The sequence below is a fragment of the Oncorhynchus masou genome, chromosome 12 (assembly GCF_036934945.1).
Source record: "Oncorhynchus masou masou isolate Uvic2021 chromosome 12, UVic_Omas_1.1, whole genome shotgun sequence".
In the NCBI taxonomy this organism is placed as follows: Eukaryota; Metazoa; Chordata; class Actinopteri; order Salmoniformes; family Salmonidae; genus Oncorhynchus; species Oncorhynchus masou.
Genome location: NC_088223.1, coordinates 36800422 through 36817955, shown reverse-complemented (window position 1 = coordinate 36817955; position 17534 = coordinate 36800422). Strand labels below are relative to the sequence as shown.

General features: G+C 40.7%; 1 protein-coding gene across 1 annotated transcript in view; it reads right to left on the bottom strand.

Annotated features, from left to right (window-relative positions):
- Positions 1–12694, bottom strand: part of LOC135549986 (ETS domain-containing transcription factor ERF-like) — a 29146-nt gene extending 16452 nt beyond the window's left edge. The window contains exon 1 of the mRNA XM_064980402.1: positions 12092–12694. Coding sequence (XP_064836474.1) covers positions 12092–12113 — 22 coding nt within the window. The 5' untranslated portion in view covers positions 12114–12694. The remainder of the gene's footprint in view (positions 1–12091) is intronic.
- Positions 12695–17534: the final 4840 nt, after the last annotated feature.

Here is a 17534-nt window from a genome sequence, read left to right as displayed (position 1 = left end):
ACCTCAACAGATTAGACTACGTGGGAGCATTTTGCTGTCATTTCAGAGCCGTGTTCAATAGCAGGGCATCCTTAATGATGTTTACACAAATCGGTTTTAGGTAGACTGCATACAGGCTACTGGAATGTGTACAGTCCATATTTCAGCAGAAACTAACTCGACCTCACGACTGCCCGGCCGCCCAGTCTTTAGTCAGCTGTTCGTACAAACACACAAACATTTGTTTTATACATTTTTTTATGGTTATTTATTTTGCGATGGTCTTCATCCGTATGCGCCGGTTACGCAGTTATACGGTAACTGTGCGCGAATCAAACTTTAGGAAGGCTACATTGTTTATTTTAGTGGGACATGCAACACAGCTACGGTGGGAGGTCATCATTGTAAATAACAATTTGATCTTAACTGACTTGCCTAGCTAAATAGAAGGTTAAATATTATTATATACTTGTTGTTGTTTTTTTTATCTACTTGAGTGTGATTGATGATCGGCTGTATGCAAAAGCACTAACCCTGAAGGTGACAATTTGAATCATCTCAGTGTTCACATTTTCCTCATTCGGTTTAATCTAAGCCCTTCTGCATTAACGCGGGATCCTTCACAGAGACTACATTTTGTGCATAAAAATAGAGGGAGCCAATGTGGCGTCCCCACAAAGATGGCAACCAGCATCAGCACTAGCGTGAGAATTGAGAAAGAGTGTGCTGCATTTGTGTGTGTGTGTGTGTGTATGTGGGCAATACAACACATTCAGCCATTTAACTGCTATGTGGGGGATCCGGCCCGGTAATAAACTGCCATGTGAGTGTGTGTGTGTGTGTGTGTGTGTGTGTGTTCAGCAGAGCACAATACAAAACGCAGAGTAAATCTTCACTCCCCCTCTATATATAGTAAGTAGAGGCGGTCTGATAGAAGTAACATAATTGATCTTAAAATAAAAAAGGGGGCGGGGGTGGCCTTGGTGACATTCTGGGGGTTCTCACTCGTCAGGTAAAAGAACAAATGTTCTGCTGAATTAACTCCGAGCTGTGGTCTCTGGCTGTAAAGCTTACCAACTGGAGAGGAGACGGGGAGAAAACAAACATACCGAGGGAGTTTTAAACCTCCCCTGATAAGATGGAACCATTTGAAGACTAACAGGAACAAGGCTAAGATTCCCTTCTGTTCTGTAGCGGCCCGTAAAATGACCACCCCTTCCTCACACCTTACATGCTTTGATCTTGCTTCTGGTGAAGAATCGGGTGCAAGCTATCAAGTTTGTGCGAAGTAGCGTGAGAAAGGATGGAGTCCACACTGCTGTGTTCTCACCAGTCCAGCCTTCACACAGGCTTGTGTTCAAGGAAACGTGCTACAGAATCTCACAGAGTACACGACTAACAAACATTAGTTTGAAGTAAAACACACGACCACACACATGTGGAAAAGCCAAAGCCACAAGGATCCAGAGAGAGTTCTGACAGACACAGGCGAGACAAAACCTCAGGGTTCCCACCAAATCCAGGGCGTGAGCAGACAAAAAAAAAATACCCATGGTGCTCCCCTACGTCCACAAGCCACAGGACAGAGCAACCAGCACTATTGACAGCTTGGGGGACAAAGATTGCCATGGGTGAATGATGTGATGGTGTTAATTGTGTCCAAATGTGTCCAAATGCAGTCATTTGACATTAAAACAAATAGTGTACTAGAAAAGGTGTTCTGTTAACTTATTTTAGCAGTATTTTCACGCCCGGATGAAATGCATGCCCAAATTCAACTGCCTGCTACTCATCCCCAGAAGATATGCATATTATTAGTAGATTTGGATAGAAAACACTCAGAAGTTTCTAAAAAACTGTTTGAATCATGTCTGTGAGTACAACAGAACTTATTTAGCAAGCGAAACCGAGGACAAACCATTCCGAATCTTTTTTGTTTGTTTGAGGTCACTCTTTTCAAAGGGTTTTCACTGGGAATCCAGATTTCTAAGGGACCTTCTTGCAGTTCCTATCGCTTCCACTGGATGTCAACAGTCTTTAGAAATTGGTTGAGGTTATTCCTTTGTGTAATGAAGTACGGCCATCTTGAACGAGGGTCACTTCATGTGTACTGTTTGATAGAGGCTCATGACCAGAAAGCATGCTTCAGTTTGTATTCTACCTGTATTGAACACAGATCATCGCGTCTTCAATTTTATCGATTATTTACATTAAAAAATACCTCAAGTTGAATTACAAAAGTAGTTTGAATTGTTTTGGCAAAGTTTACAGGTAACTTGAGATATTTTGTAGTCACAGTGAGCAAGTTGGAACCGGTATTTTTCTGGATATATAGACGGAATTAATCGAACAAAAGGACCATTTGTGATGTTTATGGGACATATTGGCGTGCCAACAAAAGAAGCTAGTCAAAGGTAAGGCATGAATTATATTGTTATTCTACGTTTTGTGTCGCGCCTGCAGGGTTGAGATATGGTTCCTCTTTGTTTACTATGGTGCTATCCTCATATAATAGCATTGTTTATGTTCGCCGAAAATCCTTTTTGAAATCTGACATGTTGGCTGGATTCACAACAAGTGTAGCTTTAATTTGCTATCGTGCATATGTGATTTAATGAAAGTTAGATTTTTATAGTAATTTATTTGAATTTGGCGCTCTGCATTTTCCCTGGCTTTCAGCCAGGTGGGACACTAGCGTCCCACATATCCCAGAGAGAAACCACCAAATGGTATACTTTAACTGATACATGTCAGAAATGTTGGTCCCTTTGACACAGTGATTAACATCTGATTATGTGAAGTCCAAGGGCATTGGATGGGAACATTCCAGCTCAGAAGGGAAACCATACATAAAAATCGGTCCTTAAAGTGTGTGGCATAGTACTTCACAACGTTAATCTTTCTCTGATTATGCCCGTTTCATTTAGGTTAGACTTAAACATTTAACATTTTTAGTTAAAGGACTAGATTTGAAAGCAAAAAATATATATACTTAAAATAAAGTCTGTTCAGATTTCAAATGGGGGAGAAAAGCCCACTATATAAGCCTAAGTATTCATGACATTCTAGAAAGAAATGCTCCCTCTCCCAGAGTAAAATGTACGCAAGTTGACTTAAAATTGATGGGTCACATCAAGCTCGGAGTTTGTGAATTTGTGTAGAAGGCGGAACCTCGAAAAACACCTGACAGGATACACAGATCGAGAAGCCCTGACATGTTATCTGCTCAGCGGCCCGACTATTATTTGGTTCCACTTGGGCTACCCTGGCGTTTCATCTACACTGCAGGAGCCCTTTCAACCACAGAGCCGGGAGGGGGAGCAACCCTACTGTAGTAGTACACATACTCTACTGTAGTCAGTCAGTGGGTAATGGACTATGGTGTGTGCCTTTGTTTAACCTGCATTACCTGGGCTTGGTGTGTGTGGGCTATAACCAAAGCACAGTTCCAGGCAAAAAATAAAAATAAAAATCTTCCTATGCGTCGTCATCACGGGTCAGAATACGGAGTTCACTTGAGATGGTGCAGGTTGCCAATCAGACACTTGAAGTCTGACGACAGTCATAACCTGTTTATTAGGGGTTTTCCACAAGCTTCATCTATTACTTGGCCAGCTAGGCCTAGCCAACATATTGGGGATATGCTATTAGCATAGGCCTAATTCAATCCACTATGCTTACTAATTTTCTTTCCTGACAGTCATGTTTAAAAATGCAGACAGGAACCATGTTGAATATTCCCACTGACAAACATGAGCACCCTGTGCAGGCTAATTGCTCATGTATGGGTCCTTTCACTTCGCACACAGGAGAAGACAACAAAAAGTGCCCGGCTACAGCTGTGATGTCTTACATGGCGGGTTGACATAATGAGTAACACAAGTGGAAAATTGGAGCTAGCGGGCCAGACTCCACTTGCGTCCTACCAGGATGGGAGCAGTGTGACCCATTTAACTGGACTCCCAGTGCAGTTGACAAGGCACCTTTGCGCTGTTTCACCTGGACCAGTCAGCCAGGAGCACGCAATGTTCCGAATTAAACAGACTTCAGTCCGTGGATTCGGGAACCATGTAGACCTATATGACATTACATAATCTACAACATAAATATGTGCCCGAATATAGTCGCCTATTGAGATATATATATATATTTTTTATATTTATCACACTAACAATATTTCCTGGAATGTTGGCATAAGTCTACGTTACAATATTAACACAGAATAGCATAGTGACTCCCATATGGCATAATGACTAGGGCTGTCTCCGACTAAAAAAATATGTTGTTCGACCAAGAGTCTGTTCTTTAAACAAATTGATTGGTAGAAATGTTAACGTGTATTTTTCCATATATAGACACATCCTATGTGTTTAAATCAAATCAACTATATGCACTGAGCTTATCTGATGCTTTAAGCGAACTGTTTGATGAAATAATTAAAAAGACAAATGACTAGAGGGAGTCTGACCACAATTGATTTGATTGTGCTGGGCCTGGCTCAGACTTGCTGCGCAGTGTAAAATGTATTTTTATTTTTTTAAACAAGCACCCGTTGTCTCCCTCTCCTCCCTGCTGCAGCGACCACCACAGAACATCAGTGTGTATCGCACTGTCCGTGTTGCTGAAGCTGCAACATAATTACAACTTTTCAGTCGGAAATGGCTGTAAGGAAAAACATTTGTTTAGGAATAACATTCCCTATTCCCTCAACCCTTGCTCTCGTTGTGACACATGTATGCATCGTATGCACATGACCAATAGGGCCGGACCTATGGCATATCATAATTACATTAATAAGCGGGTAACCGTAAACACTAACACATGACAGCAAATTGGATGGAGAGGATGTAACAAACTCGAAAACGAGGGAATGTTTACTGGTTGCTCAGGAGATAAAGGATACATGGAATAAATGTGACTAGTTGTGGAAAATATGGAGATGAAGAAAGAGATGGTAGGTAAGGAGCAAGCAGCTGCATGGATATTATGTGTACCAAACAGGTGCCGTTAGAGTACAATACTTTTCCCGGCTGTTTGGAACAAAGTAAACAACTAAATAAATAAGCTTATAAGAGTGTGGTAATGTTTATTTTTATTTTAAGCATAAAAAGCATATAAAGCATTTATTACAGCAAAGAGTAAAAACAGTTGCATTTATTCGTGTATGCAATTTCCAAAAACGGAATGGTTTAGTTATGTTATATGTTGTTGACGCAAATTATTCAAAATGGGCACTTTATTTTATTTTAAAACTAAAATGCTTGGATTGCATTTCAAATCGTGAATGACTCCTATGCTGTGTGATGACATTAACAAATAAATTATTGATTGATACAGTAGCCTACATGCGTATTGAAATATGCACCCTAGTAAGTTTCGGTATTAAACAGAATTTGCTCATAGGCCTACAGCTTAATGGTGGTTATACAAGGACACTATACCTACTAATGATAATGACATGACTTATTATTATAACAATGACCATAATAATAACAATGACGAGATCAAGGAAAAAGGAGGGTTATCATCATCATCGTCATTATTAAAAATTTAAGTTCTGACAATTTGGAACAGCGCAAATACTAAATAAATTATAAATAATACCAGAGAGGCTGGTCTAATGAAAAGAAAATGTTTAAAAAAAAATAAAGTGTTAAGCCTTTATTACAGCATAGCATAGATTAAAAAAGGAAATGGGGATACCTGGTCAGTTATACAACTGAATGCATTCAACTGAAATGTGTATTCTGCATTTAACCCAACCACAGAGGGCTGCCTTAAATCGACATCCACGTCTTTGGCGCCGAGGAACAGTGGGTTAACTGCCTTGCTCAGGGGCAGAACGACAGATTTTTTTACCTCGCCAGCTCTGGGATTTGATCCAGCAACTTTTTCAGTTACATGTTGTGGTTGCCTGAGGCTTGGTGCTCATGGAATCAGTAGGCTACTAAACAAACACTCAAACAGAAGCAGAATCTGTATTATTTATGTAGATATGATTTATAAAGCCAGGCACATTTAAAAAGTTAGGTTATTGATTATAGGCCTAATTAAGTTGGAGTTTCTTCTCTCCTCATTTTTCTTAGACAATTATGTCCAGGGCTGTTTTCTCATCCGATCCCGCTGTTGCCTCTGCCGTGTTGTTCTCAATACTAATATGCTGGCTAACTGTTCTAATATGCACATAGCAACATGGTCTAGGAAGAACTTCAGAACTCCAGACAGCGACCATTATCCAACGCCGGAGAAGGTGCATTTGTTATAAAATCATCTTATTTGTTGCACAATTGTTCTTACATAATATAACCATATACAATTTCCATAGCAAATGTCTTCTTCGACTGGATGGACTGTGCCACGGCCTCCACAATAGATTAGTCCAAAACAGACAGGCGCGAACCAGACAGGTGTCTTGTACACCAGGATTATTATTTTTTACTGCTGCTCAGCTAAAGGTCTCTTGGTCAACCGACAGCCTATCGACCAGTCGACTAAATGGGGTCAGCCCTAATAATGACCCCGTTTTTAGACAGCGGAGTTGGGACACAGATGTGGGAGAACAGTGGCTGAGCCTACAAGATGGATTCCCGAAATGTTGACGCATTCAGGAACAATTTGAACCAATGAAAGCATTGCAGATGAGTGCACGCCATGAAACTACTTAGGAACACTAAATCTGCCCTGGGGGATGTACAACTGCTCCTCCTGCAATCTTTCTTTTCAGAGGTAGTAAGAGATACCTGGAATCCTGCACAATAGAGGAACCTGGGTGGGGTGCTGACTGAAGGCCCAAGGCAAGAATAACATTTGGTGTATGAAAACAAAATCCACATTTTACCTCACCCTTTAGTTTCCCCAGTTCCCACATCCCATTAGTCACCTTTTCCACATTTTGTGGTGTTACAATGTGGGATTAAAATGAATTAGTAATTTTCTGTCAATGATCTACACAAAATACTCTGTAATGGTGGAAGAAAAATTCTAACATTTGTAATAAAAAATATATATAAATATATATATATATTTTTTTTACACACAAAAAACACTAGCTAATATATCTTGATTAGATATGTTTTCAACACCCTGAGTCAATACATGTTAGAGTCACCTCTAATGATTACAGCTGCAAGTCTTTCTGGGTAAGTCTCTAATAACGTTCCAGACCAGGATTGCGCAACATTTACCCATTATTCTTTTCAAAATTCTTCAAGCTCTGTCAAATGGTTGTTGATCATTGCTAGACAACCATTTTCAGGTCTTGCCATAGATATAAGTCAAAACTGTTAACTCAGCCACTCAGGAACATTCAATGTCTTCTTGGTAAGAACCTCCAGTGTACATTTGGCCTTGTGTTTTAGGTTGTCTGCCGAAAAGGTGAATTAATCTCCCAGTGTCTGGTGGAAAGCAGACAAACACATTTTCCTCTAGGATATTGCATGTGCTTAGCTCCATTCAGTTATTTTTTTTTATCCTGAAAAACTCCTGAATGATTACATGAATACCCATAACATGATGCAGCCACAAGTATGTGTGGTATTGGATTTGCCCGAAGCATAACACTTCGTATTCAAGATAAAAAGTTCATTGCTTTGCCACATTTTTTTTTCAGTATTACATTAGTGCCTTGTTGCAAACAGGAAGCATGTTTTGGAATATTTTTATTCTGTGCAGGCTTCCTTTTCACTCTGTCAATTACGTGGTGGGGTAACTACAATGTTGATGCATCCTCAGTTCTCCTATCACCGCCATTAAACTCTAACCGTTTTAAAGTCACCATTGGCCTCATGGTGAAATCCCGGAGCGGTTTCCTTGCTCTCCGGCAATTGAGTTTGGAAGGACACCTGTATCTTTGTAGTGACTATGTGTATTAATACACCATCCTAAGAGTAATTTATAACTTCACCATGCTCAAAGGGATATTCAATGTCTGCTTTTAAAAATGTTGACCCATCTACCAATAGGTTCCTTTCTTTGCGAAGCATTGGAAATTCTCCAGTCTTCGCGGTTGAATCAGTGTTTGAAATTCACTGCTCAACTGAGGGACATTACAGATAATTGTATGTGTGGGATACAGAGATGAGGTAGTCATTCAAAAATCATGTTAAAACACTATTATTGCACACAGAGTGAATCCATACAACGTACGTGAGTTGTTACGCAAATGTTTTGTCCTGAACTTATTTAGGCTTGCCATAACAAACGGGGTTGAACACTTATTGACTCAAGACATTTCAGCTTTAATTAATTTGGAAAAACATAGACAGAACAAAAATATAAAAATGCTCAATGTTAGTCCCATGTTTCTGAAATAAATGATCCCAGAAGTGTTCTAGACGCACAAAACTCTTCTCAGATTTTGCGCACAAATTTTATTACATACCTGTTAGTGAGCATTTCTCCTTTGCCAAGATAAATCGATCCACCTGACAGGTGTGGCATATCAAGAAGCCGATTAAAAAATAATGATCATTACACATGTGCACCTTGTGCTGGGGACAAATGACAACTCTAAAATGTGCATGTTTTGTCACAGGACACAATGCCACGGATGTCTCAAGTTGAGGGAACATGCAATTGGCATGCTGACTGAAGGAATGTCCACCAGAGCTGTTGCCAGAGAATTTTATGTTAATTTCTCTACCAACTTTGTTTTAGAGAATTTGGCAGTACGTCCAACAGGCCTCACAATCGCAGACCATGCGTAACCACACCAGCCCAGGACCTCCACATCCAGCTTCTTCATCTGTGGGAGACCAGCCACATGGACAGCTGATGAAACTGTGGGTTTGCCCAACCAAATAATTGTTCATAAACTGTCAGAAACTCGTTATCCTTACCAGGGTCTTGGCCTGACTAAAGTTCGGTGTTGTAGCCGACTTCAGTGAGCAATTGCTCACCATCGATAGCCACAAGCATGCTAGAGAGGTATGCTCTTCACAGATGAATCCTGGTTTCAACTGTGCCAGGCAGATGGCAGACAGAGTATGCTACCATGTGGGCGAGCGGTTTGCTGATGTCAACGTTATGAACAGAGTGCGCTATAGTGGCCGTAAAATTATGGTATGGGCCGGCATAAGCTACGGACAACGAACACAATTGCATTTTATCAATGGCAATTTGAATGCACAGAGATCCTTTGATAAGATCCTGAGGCCCATTGTCGTGCCATTCATCCTTCGCCATCACCACATGCATGGTCCCATGTCGCAAGGATCTGTACACAATTCCTGGAAGCTGAAAATGTCTGTTCTTCCATGGCCTGCATACTCAACAGACATGTCACCCATTGAGCATGTTTGATATGCTCTGGATCGCCGTGTATGACAGCGTGTTCCAGTTCCCGCCAGTATCCAGCAACTTCACACTGCCATTGAAGAGGAATGGGACAACATTCCACAGGCAACAATCAACTGCCTGATAAACTCTATGCGAAGGACATGTGTCTCGCTGCATGAGGCAAATGGTGGTCACACCAGATACTGACTGGGTTTCTGATCCACAACCCTAGCTTTCTTTTCTTTTTTTAAAGGTAACTCTGATCAACAGATGCATATCTGCATTCCCAGTCATTTGAAATCCATAGATTAGGGTCTAATTTATTTATTTCAATTGACTGATTTCCTCATGTGAACTGTAAAATCTTAAATTGTTGCATGTTATTTTTGTTTGGTGTAAGTACACTAAGATTACGGGGTATTGTGTGTAGGCCAGTGGCAAAAAAAATCTCAATTGAATCCTTTAAAATTTAGGTAGTAACAACAAAATGTGGAAAAAGTCAAGTGGTGTGAAAATACTTTAGCAAGGCACTGTATAGGCTGGTAAAAATAGCACCATGCTCTGAAATACAGTGAGTAAACCAAACTTTAGAAACACCTCCGTAATATTGTGTTGATACTCAGTGTGTAGTGTAATATAAATAAATAAATAAAATAAAAATATATATATTTGTATTTAACTAGGCAAGTCAGTTAAGAACAAATTCTTATTTACAATGACTGCCTAGGAACAGTGCCTTGTTCAGGGGCAGAAAGACAGATTTTTACCTTATCAGCACGGGGATTCGATCAAGCAACCTTGCGGTTACTGGCCCAACGCTCTAACCACTAGTCTACCTGCCACCCCTTTGCCGTGTGACATGATGCATGACACACCTATTTGTATTAAACTAGAGAAGGGCTCGATCTTGCGAACTAGACCTACTCAGGGAGGCAGAAGGGTGTGATTGCGGCCTGCAATTCAGGGTGTTCCTGCATATATACTTCTATTGGCCCATTTGTAAACCACAAACAAAGGGCATAGGTCATTTGCAAATGACTGGGACTACAGTAGCTACTTTGCTATGGATTCAACAATTAATAAGAATAATACAAATATGTTCAATTGCCAAGTGTTTGTTGGCTGGCAACATTTTTGATTAGCCAAAATATTCCCAAATGTAGGGCACACACACAAGAAATATCGGACCAATGACAATGGTATCGGACAGGCATGTCCCCCATGATGCATGTAACGTTGTCATTCAACAACTTATCTACTCTAGCTAGCTATTTAATGGAACTTCCAAAAGTTGTGCCTGAGTTAAAAGGGCAATTCACTTTTCAACCTTATTCATTATATCCAGCACCATAACGAATTGCAAAAATCACTGAAGTTGGAGTCTTATATCTCCCTCACTAACTTTAAGCATCAGCTGTCAGAGCAGCTTACCGATCACTATGCAGCCCATCTGTAAATAGCCCATCCAAACAACTACCTACCTCATCCCCATATTTTCTTTTCTGCTCTTTTGCACACCAGTATTTCTACTTGCACATCCTCATCTGCACATCTATCACTCCAGTGTTAATTGTTAAATTGTAATTACTTCACCAATTATGGCCTATTTATGTCCTTACCTCCTTACTTCATTTGCACAGTGTATAAAGATTTTTCTATTGTGTTATTGACTGTACGCTTGTTTATCCCATGTGTAACTCGCACTGCTTTGCTTTATCTTGGCCAGGTCGCAATTGTAAATGAGACCTTGTTCTCAACTGGCCTACCTGGTTAAATAAAGGTGAAAAATATATATAATAATAATAATAAATAAATAACAGCGGCGGTCGTTGACGTTTAAGATGAGGGAGGACAACACATCTGAAAATTGCGTGTTTATATGATCTGTGGTTAAAAAGATAAAGGTCCTAAAAAAGGCTTCTCTGTGACGTCACAGGGTAGAATGAAAAATTGTTTAAATCTTTGATTTTCAAAATCTGAAAAATGTCTATCTGGGTCAAGTCATTGGGAAACTCAGTGTTTGTAATGTTTTAAATTGAAACGTAGGAAAGTTCACACATATGTAGACACTGGTTTTGTGCTGAAGATAAGGAAAATGGGGCTGAAAAGCAGTGGCTAAATGTCAAATGCTTGTCCTACAATGCCCAACTAACATCCCTGATTGCTAATTAGCTAATGGAGAAAAACCAAAATAGTGTGTCTATTTTCTTAGTCATCAACAGGTCAGTAGTGCCCGTTTGATCGTTAACGTTAAATTGCTTAACATGGGCTAAAGTTACTCGCCAGGAATGTCCATTTTGGGCGAATTGGCTAGTTAGCTAGTCAAGTGTGGAAGTTTGAAAGTTGGTTAGCTAACTGCCTCGACTTAGAATAGCCATGTAAACTTCGCTATCAGCGACACCGATATAGTGAACTGTTCGCTAACAAATAGACAGTGGTGTGAACAATGGATTTTCCGTAATTACTTCACAAACTTTCCCTGACAAGTTAGCTAGCTAGCTCTGCTTGGACTCGAGTGGGAAATTGCGGCAATTCTATTTTAACGTTAGTTAGCTAACTAGCCAAGTGCTATAGCTTGTATGGATTTTCAACGTCTCATTACATAGTTCTCACCGAGTTATTAGTACGATAACCATGGGTAATTTATCACACAATGGTAGATCATTACAAGTGCATCATTTGCCTTTACCAAATGTATCCAGGTGAGGTTGTGTTACGTGAAACAATAACAAGTGCCAGTCGAGCGCCATAAAGTATCAAGCACTTTCCAGTGGACAACAGGGTCAGACAGTTCCATTCGGACAATAGTTGGTCCGCGAACATTATCGTAACTTACCCGTATCCCCCGGGGTTTTCATGGTGACTCTGGTCAATTCAGACAGTTTCCCGTTTGGTTTCGAGCTCGCTTGGTATCCGACACCCAGACTTCGTTGTTCTTCTTGATATGTTGCAAAATTCCTCGTTAGCTTTAAAACTTTTCCGTTTCTAAGCTTAGCCTAAATCCCTCTGTTTTCAAGCGCTCTAAACCCCTGACCCCTACTGTTCCCTAGTTACTTTTCAGCTCCAAGTTGTATTTTTTGTGTTCTTTTTCACAAATCGTTGAGACGAATGGTGTTCTAGCTTTGTATAAATCCAATCGTGAGCTCTGAATGGCGTTGAACTTTTATGTCCGTCGTGCCGATAGCGGGGGAATGCCTTGTAACACTCGGTTCTAATTATTTAGCTCATCAGTTTAACCGCGTTACAATGTTGCATGGTCGAATCTTCCACATCATCATTCCAGCAGTCAAAACAACGCAAGAAAAAATCTCAATCTGAATAGTATGGAACCACGTTTTTTTTCTTTCTCTTTCTACAGACTTTTCATTTTCCACTCACTCCGTATTCTCTACCCCCCTTCCTCTCTCGGGGTGTCGTGTTTCGCTCTCCCTACCACACGGGGCCGCCCACGCGGACCTGGGAAGGAGCTACGCCTACTTGCCATCCGCCTGGTTGGCGTCACTACACGGTGCGACGTTGCTGTGGAGACCCGCCGCCGGTAAATTGGTGTATCCTGTTTTGCAGCGTATGTAACCGCGTCAAATCATGATTATTTTATAGTCTTCTCACTTACTGGACAAGCAAACATATGGTTTCAAAGTGGTGCACCTGTAAAGCAGGATAGCATCAGAAACCACCAAATCAAAGTAAGCATCAACAAACTCAACATTTTTTTATTAACCCTGCATCTGTGTCTCTCTGGGCCATGGCTCCGGTGGGCTTGCTATCAAGTGGGGCCATTTTTCAGCTTTCATTTAAACAACACTGGCTAACTGTGAACTTTAGCACCTTCTCACAAAGCAACTGTTTTGAATATGCAGAGATTGTTTCAACTGTTCTGCCTGCGGCTATGGAATCCTGACCTGCTCACCGGACGTGCTACCTGTCCCTGTTTTCAACGCTAGAGACAGCAGGAGTGATAGAGATACTCTTAATGATCGGCTATGAAAAGCCAACTGACATTGGTGCTGACTTGCTGCACCCTCGACAACTACAGTGATTATTATTATTTGACCATGCTGGTCATTTATGAACATTTTAACATCTTGGCCATATTATGTTATAATCCCTGTGCCAGAAGAGGACTGGCCACCCCTCAGCCTGGTTCCTCTCTAGGTTTCTTCCTAGGTTTTGGCCTTTCTAGGGAGTTTTTCCTACCCACTGTGCTTCTACACCTGCATTGCTTACTGTTTGGGGTTTTAGGCTGGGTTTCTGTACAGCACTTTGAGATACCAGCTGATGTACAAAGGGCTATATAAATACATTTGATTATTATTTATTTTTTTACCTTTATTTTACTAGGCAAGTCAGTTAAGAACAAATTCTTATTTTCAATGACAGCCTAGGAACAGTGGGTTAACTGCCTGTTCAGGGGCAGAACGACAGATTTTGTACCTTGTCAGCTCGGGGATTTGAACTTGCAACCTTGCGGTTACTAGTCCAATGTTCTAACCACTAGGCTACACTGCCACCCCATTTGATTTGATTTTGTTGATTGTGCGCTTCACAAGCCCTTACTGTCAGCCCTCGCTATGAAAACACAATTTCCCTTGTATAACATAAGGGTAAGTATACACAATGCACATGCAACAGTCGAAAAGCAGCATATTTTGTGTATTGATGGTAAGATATTGGCTAGTGCAACATTGTGGACTCAATTTGAACCTGAATGCATCACCGACATGTCCTGTTATCCTTTTCAGTCATAGTTTAAAAAAATAATAAAAAATGGACCTTTATTTAACGAGGCAAGTCAGTTAAGAACAAATTATTATTTTCAATGACAGCCTAAGAACAGGAGCAGAGCGAAAGATTTTTACCTAGCCAGCTCAGGGATTCAATCTTGCAACCTTTCAGTTACTAGTCCAACACTCTGACCATTAGGCTACCTGCCGCACCTGAACCAAAGGAGTCTGCTGGATCTTTCTCTAAAAGGGGGGCTGAACTTCCTCATTTAGTCTTGGTTTCAATTCTCCCCATTAGGAAATGCGAATGAGATTTGGGTTTTGGAGGCATGTTTTTACGTGGGTGGGTGTCTCTCGTTTGTGTGTGTGTGTGTTTGTTCGAATCAGAGGAGGCTGGTAGGAGGAGCTATAGGAGGACAGGCTCATTGTGATGGCTGGAATAGAATAAATGGAGTCAAACATGTAGTTTCCATATGTTTGATACAGTTCCATTAATTCCATTCCATACATTACGATGAGCTATTGACATTTTAAAATATTGTCCTATGTGCAATTGTGTCATTTACTGAAAAAAGCTCCTCCCACCCACCTCCTTTGGTTCAAACGTGGGAAGTTATTGTACTTTCACTCTGCCAAAACAATACACAGTTACAGTCACTCACCCTTCTAGATAACTTGAAACAGTCTAACCAGGTCTTGTTTCTGGAAGTAGCCTAGCTAGCCAACTTCCTTCAACAGTTAGCTTCAGCAACTGATGTGGGACCATGGCAAAGTTGGTTTAACTTTGGATAGCCTATCTCTGGGGATAGATAGTGACTCAATAAATTACACAATGTAAATGGGACAATATTTTCATGTTGCACATCTTTAGGTGTCTCATTAAATGCTTTCAATATTTGTATGTTCATTTCTACAATTTTTCGTTGATTTGAGGTTTTAAAGTCATTGAAATTTGGAGCTATTGACATTTTAAAATATTGTCCTATGTGCATTGTGTCATTTACTGATGGTCCCTAACTAGCTCCATAGGGATATCGAATGTCAAACCAAATTGACCATGGGCAATTGATGATTACTTGGGTGCTACCAGCTGTGGGCATTGGGCAGGGTTAAATTAAACCCAACTCAGGAAAACTGTTATGGTACCCTTCATTCTGTGACATACAATTGTTTCCTAATTATCTCGCAAATCTCTGTTTTGAACGAGACTGACTTCATGACCACGTTATCCTATTTCCACTTTGTACTCAATTGACACTAGAATACATTTTTCGGACTAATATCAATGCCACATAGGCTGTTTTCTACCAGAGAAATTGTTTATTGCCTTCAGTTGCATCTCTCATTCTATTCGGTCTAATGAAGGATCCTTCAGACTTTTCGTTATAGGAGTATTTCTTTAGAGATCCGGAAGAGAACATAAATGAGATTAAGGGAGAAAGAAAAAAGTTGATGAGACCCAAGAGTTGGAGAGGAGATGATATGTGCGCCGTTGAAGAAACCGATGGAGGGGAAATTGAAGTGGAGAACAACAAGGGATCGTAGGTGGCCTTCTGTTTCTTTTCATCCAACTCTCTCTCACTCTTTCGCGTTGCTCCAACTCCCTCTGTCTCTCCCTCCCCTGTTCTTGTTTCCTCTAAGTGGTTGTGTGTGGAAACTGAAGGGTAGTAGGTGACATTTCATAGGCTGTCCTACACAAGCACCAGAGTAACAGAACAGTGTAACGTAGCTGAAAACAGTCCTCCACCACTGTGCCAAGCATCTCTGCCTCTTCTACCAGCCATTGGCATCATATGTTTCCATATACTTATTATCAATCCAAAACCTCAAGCCATATTCCATTATTCTTGTCATCCCTCACTCCCATTCCTTCTCCAAAGAGTGTGAAGAAACTGTGACCCCCAGTAGCCAACTTGTCTAGGGTGAGGTTACAGTTTTGCTGTTATACACAATAACGTAAGGAAGTAAGCACACTATATACAGGAAATGTTTAAAAAGTTAGTTCCAATACCATATTTACAGTTGAAGTCGGAAGTTTACATACACTTAGGTTGGAGTCATTAAAACTTGTTTTTCAACCACTCCACAAATTTATTGTTAACAAACTATAATTTTGGCAAGTTGGTTAGTACATCTACTTTGTGCATGACACAAGTAATTTTTCCAACAATTGTTTAGACAGATTATTTCACTGTATCACAATTCCAGTGGGTCAGAAGTTTACTGTGCCTTTAAACAGCTTGGAAAATTACAGAAAATTATGTCATGGCTTTAGAAGCTTCTGATAGGCTAATTGACATAATTTGAGTCAATTGGAGGTGTACCTGTGGATGTATTTCAAGGCCTACCTTCAAACTCAGTGCCTCTTTGCTTGACATCATGGGAAAATTAAAAGAAATCAGCCAAGACCTCGGAAAAGTAATTGTAGACCTCCACAAGTCTGGTTCATCCTTGGGAGCAATCTCCAAATGCCTGAAGGTACCACGTTCATCTGTACAAACAATATAAAAACCATGGGACCACGTAGCAGTCATACCACTCAGAAAGGAGACGCGTTCTGTCTCCTAGAGATGAACATACTTTGGTGCGAAAAGTGCAACTAAATCCCAGAACAACAGCAAAGGACCTTGTGAAGATGCTGGAGGAAGCGGGTACAAAAGTCTCTATATCCACAGTAAAACAAGCCCTATATCGACATAACCTGAATGACCGCTCAGCAAGGAAGGAGCCACTGCTCCAAAACCAGCATAAAAAAAGCCAGACTACGGTTTGCAGCTGCACATGGGACAAAGACTTTTTGGAGAAATGTCCTCTGGTCTGATGAAACAAAAATAGAACTGTTTGGCCATAATGACCATCGTTATGTTAGGAGGGAAAAGGGGGAGACTTGCAAGCCGAAAAACACCATCCCAACCGTGAAGCACGGGGGTGGCAGCATCTTGCTTTGCTGCAAGAGTTTGTGAGACCTTATATACTGTGAGACCTTATATAGACAGGTATGTGCCTTTCTAAATCATGTCCCATTAATTGAATTTACCACAGGTGGACTTCAACCAAGTTGTAGAAACATCTCAAGAATGATCAATGGAAACAGGTTTCACCTGAACTCCATTTCGAGTCTCATAGCAAAGGGTCTGAATATTATGTATAATGGCGCTGGAGGGGATGGCTGCCGTTTTACGGGCTCCTAACCAACTGTGACATTTAAAAAAAAATACAATCTGTATTGTTTAACTTATTTTGTACATAATGTTGCTGCTACCACCGCTTCTGACCAAAAAGAGCTTCTGGATACCAGAACAGTGATTACTCACCTCAAACTGGACAAAGATATTTTCTAAAATGAGTCCGACGCGAAGGATGTACTGTTTCTCCGAGACCAGGCCCAAATCCTCATCATTTGTGTCAAGAAAAGACGAAGGTACAGGGGGCGAAGATTGGGGTGCCTTGTGAGAATTACCCGCCTCTACCATCCGTTCTATTGGCCAACATGCAATCACTGAAGAATAGAGTAGCAGATGCTTGCATGTGAGTGGGTGTGTAGAGTCAGTATAA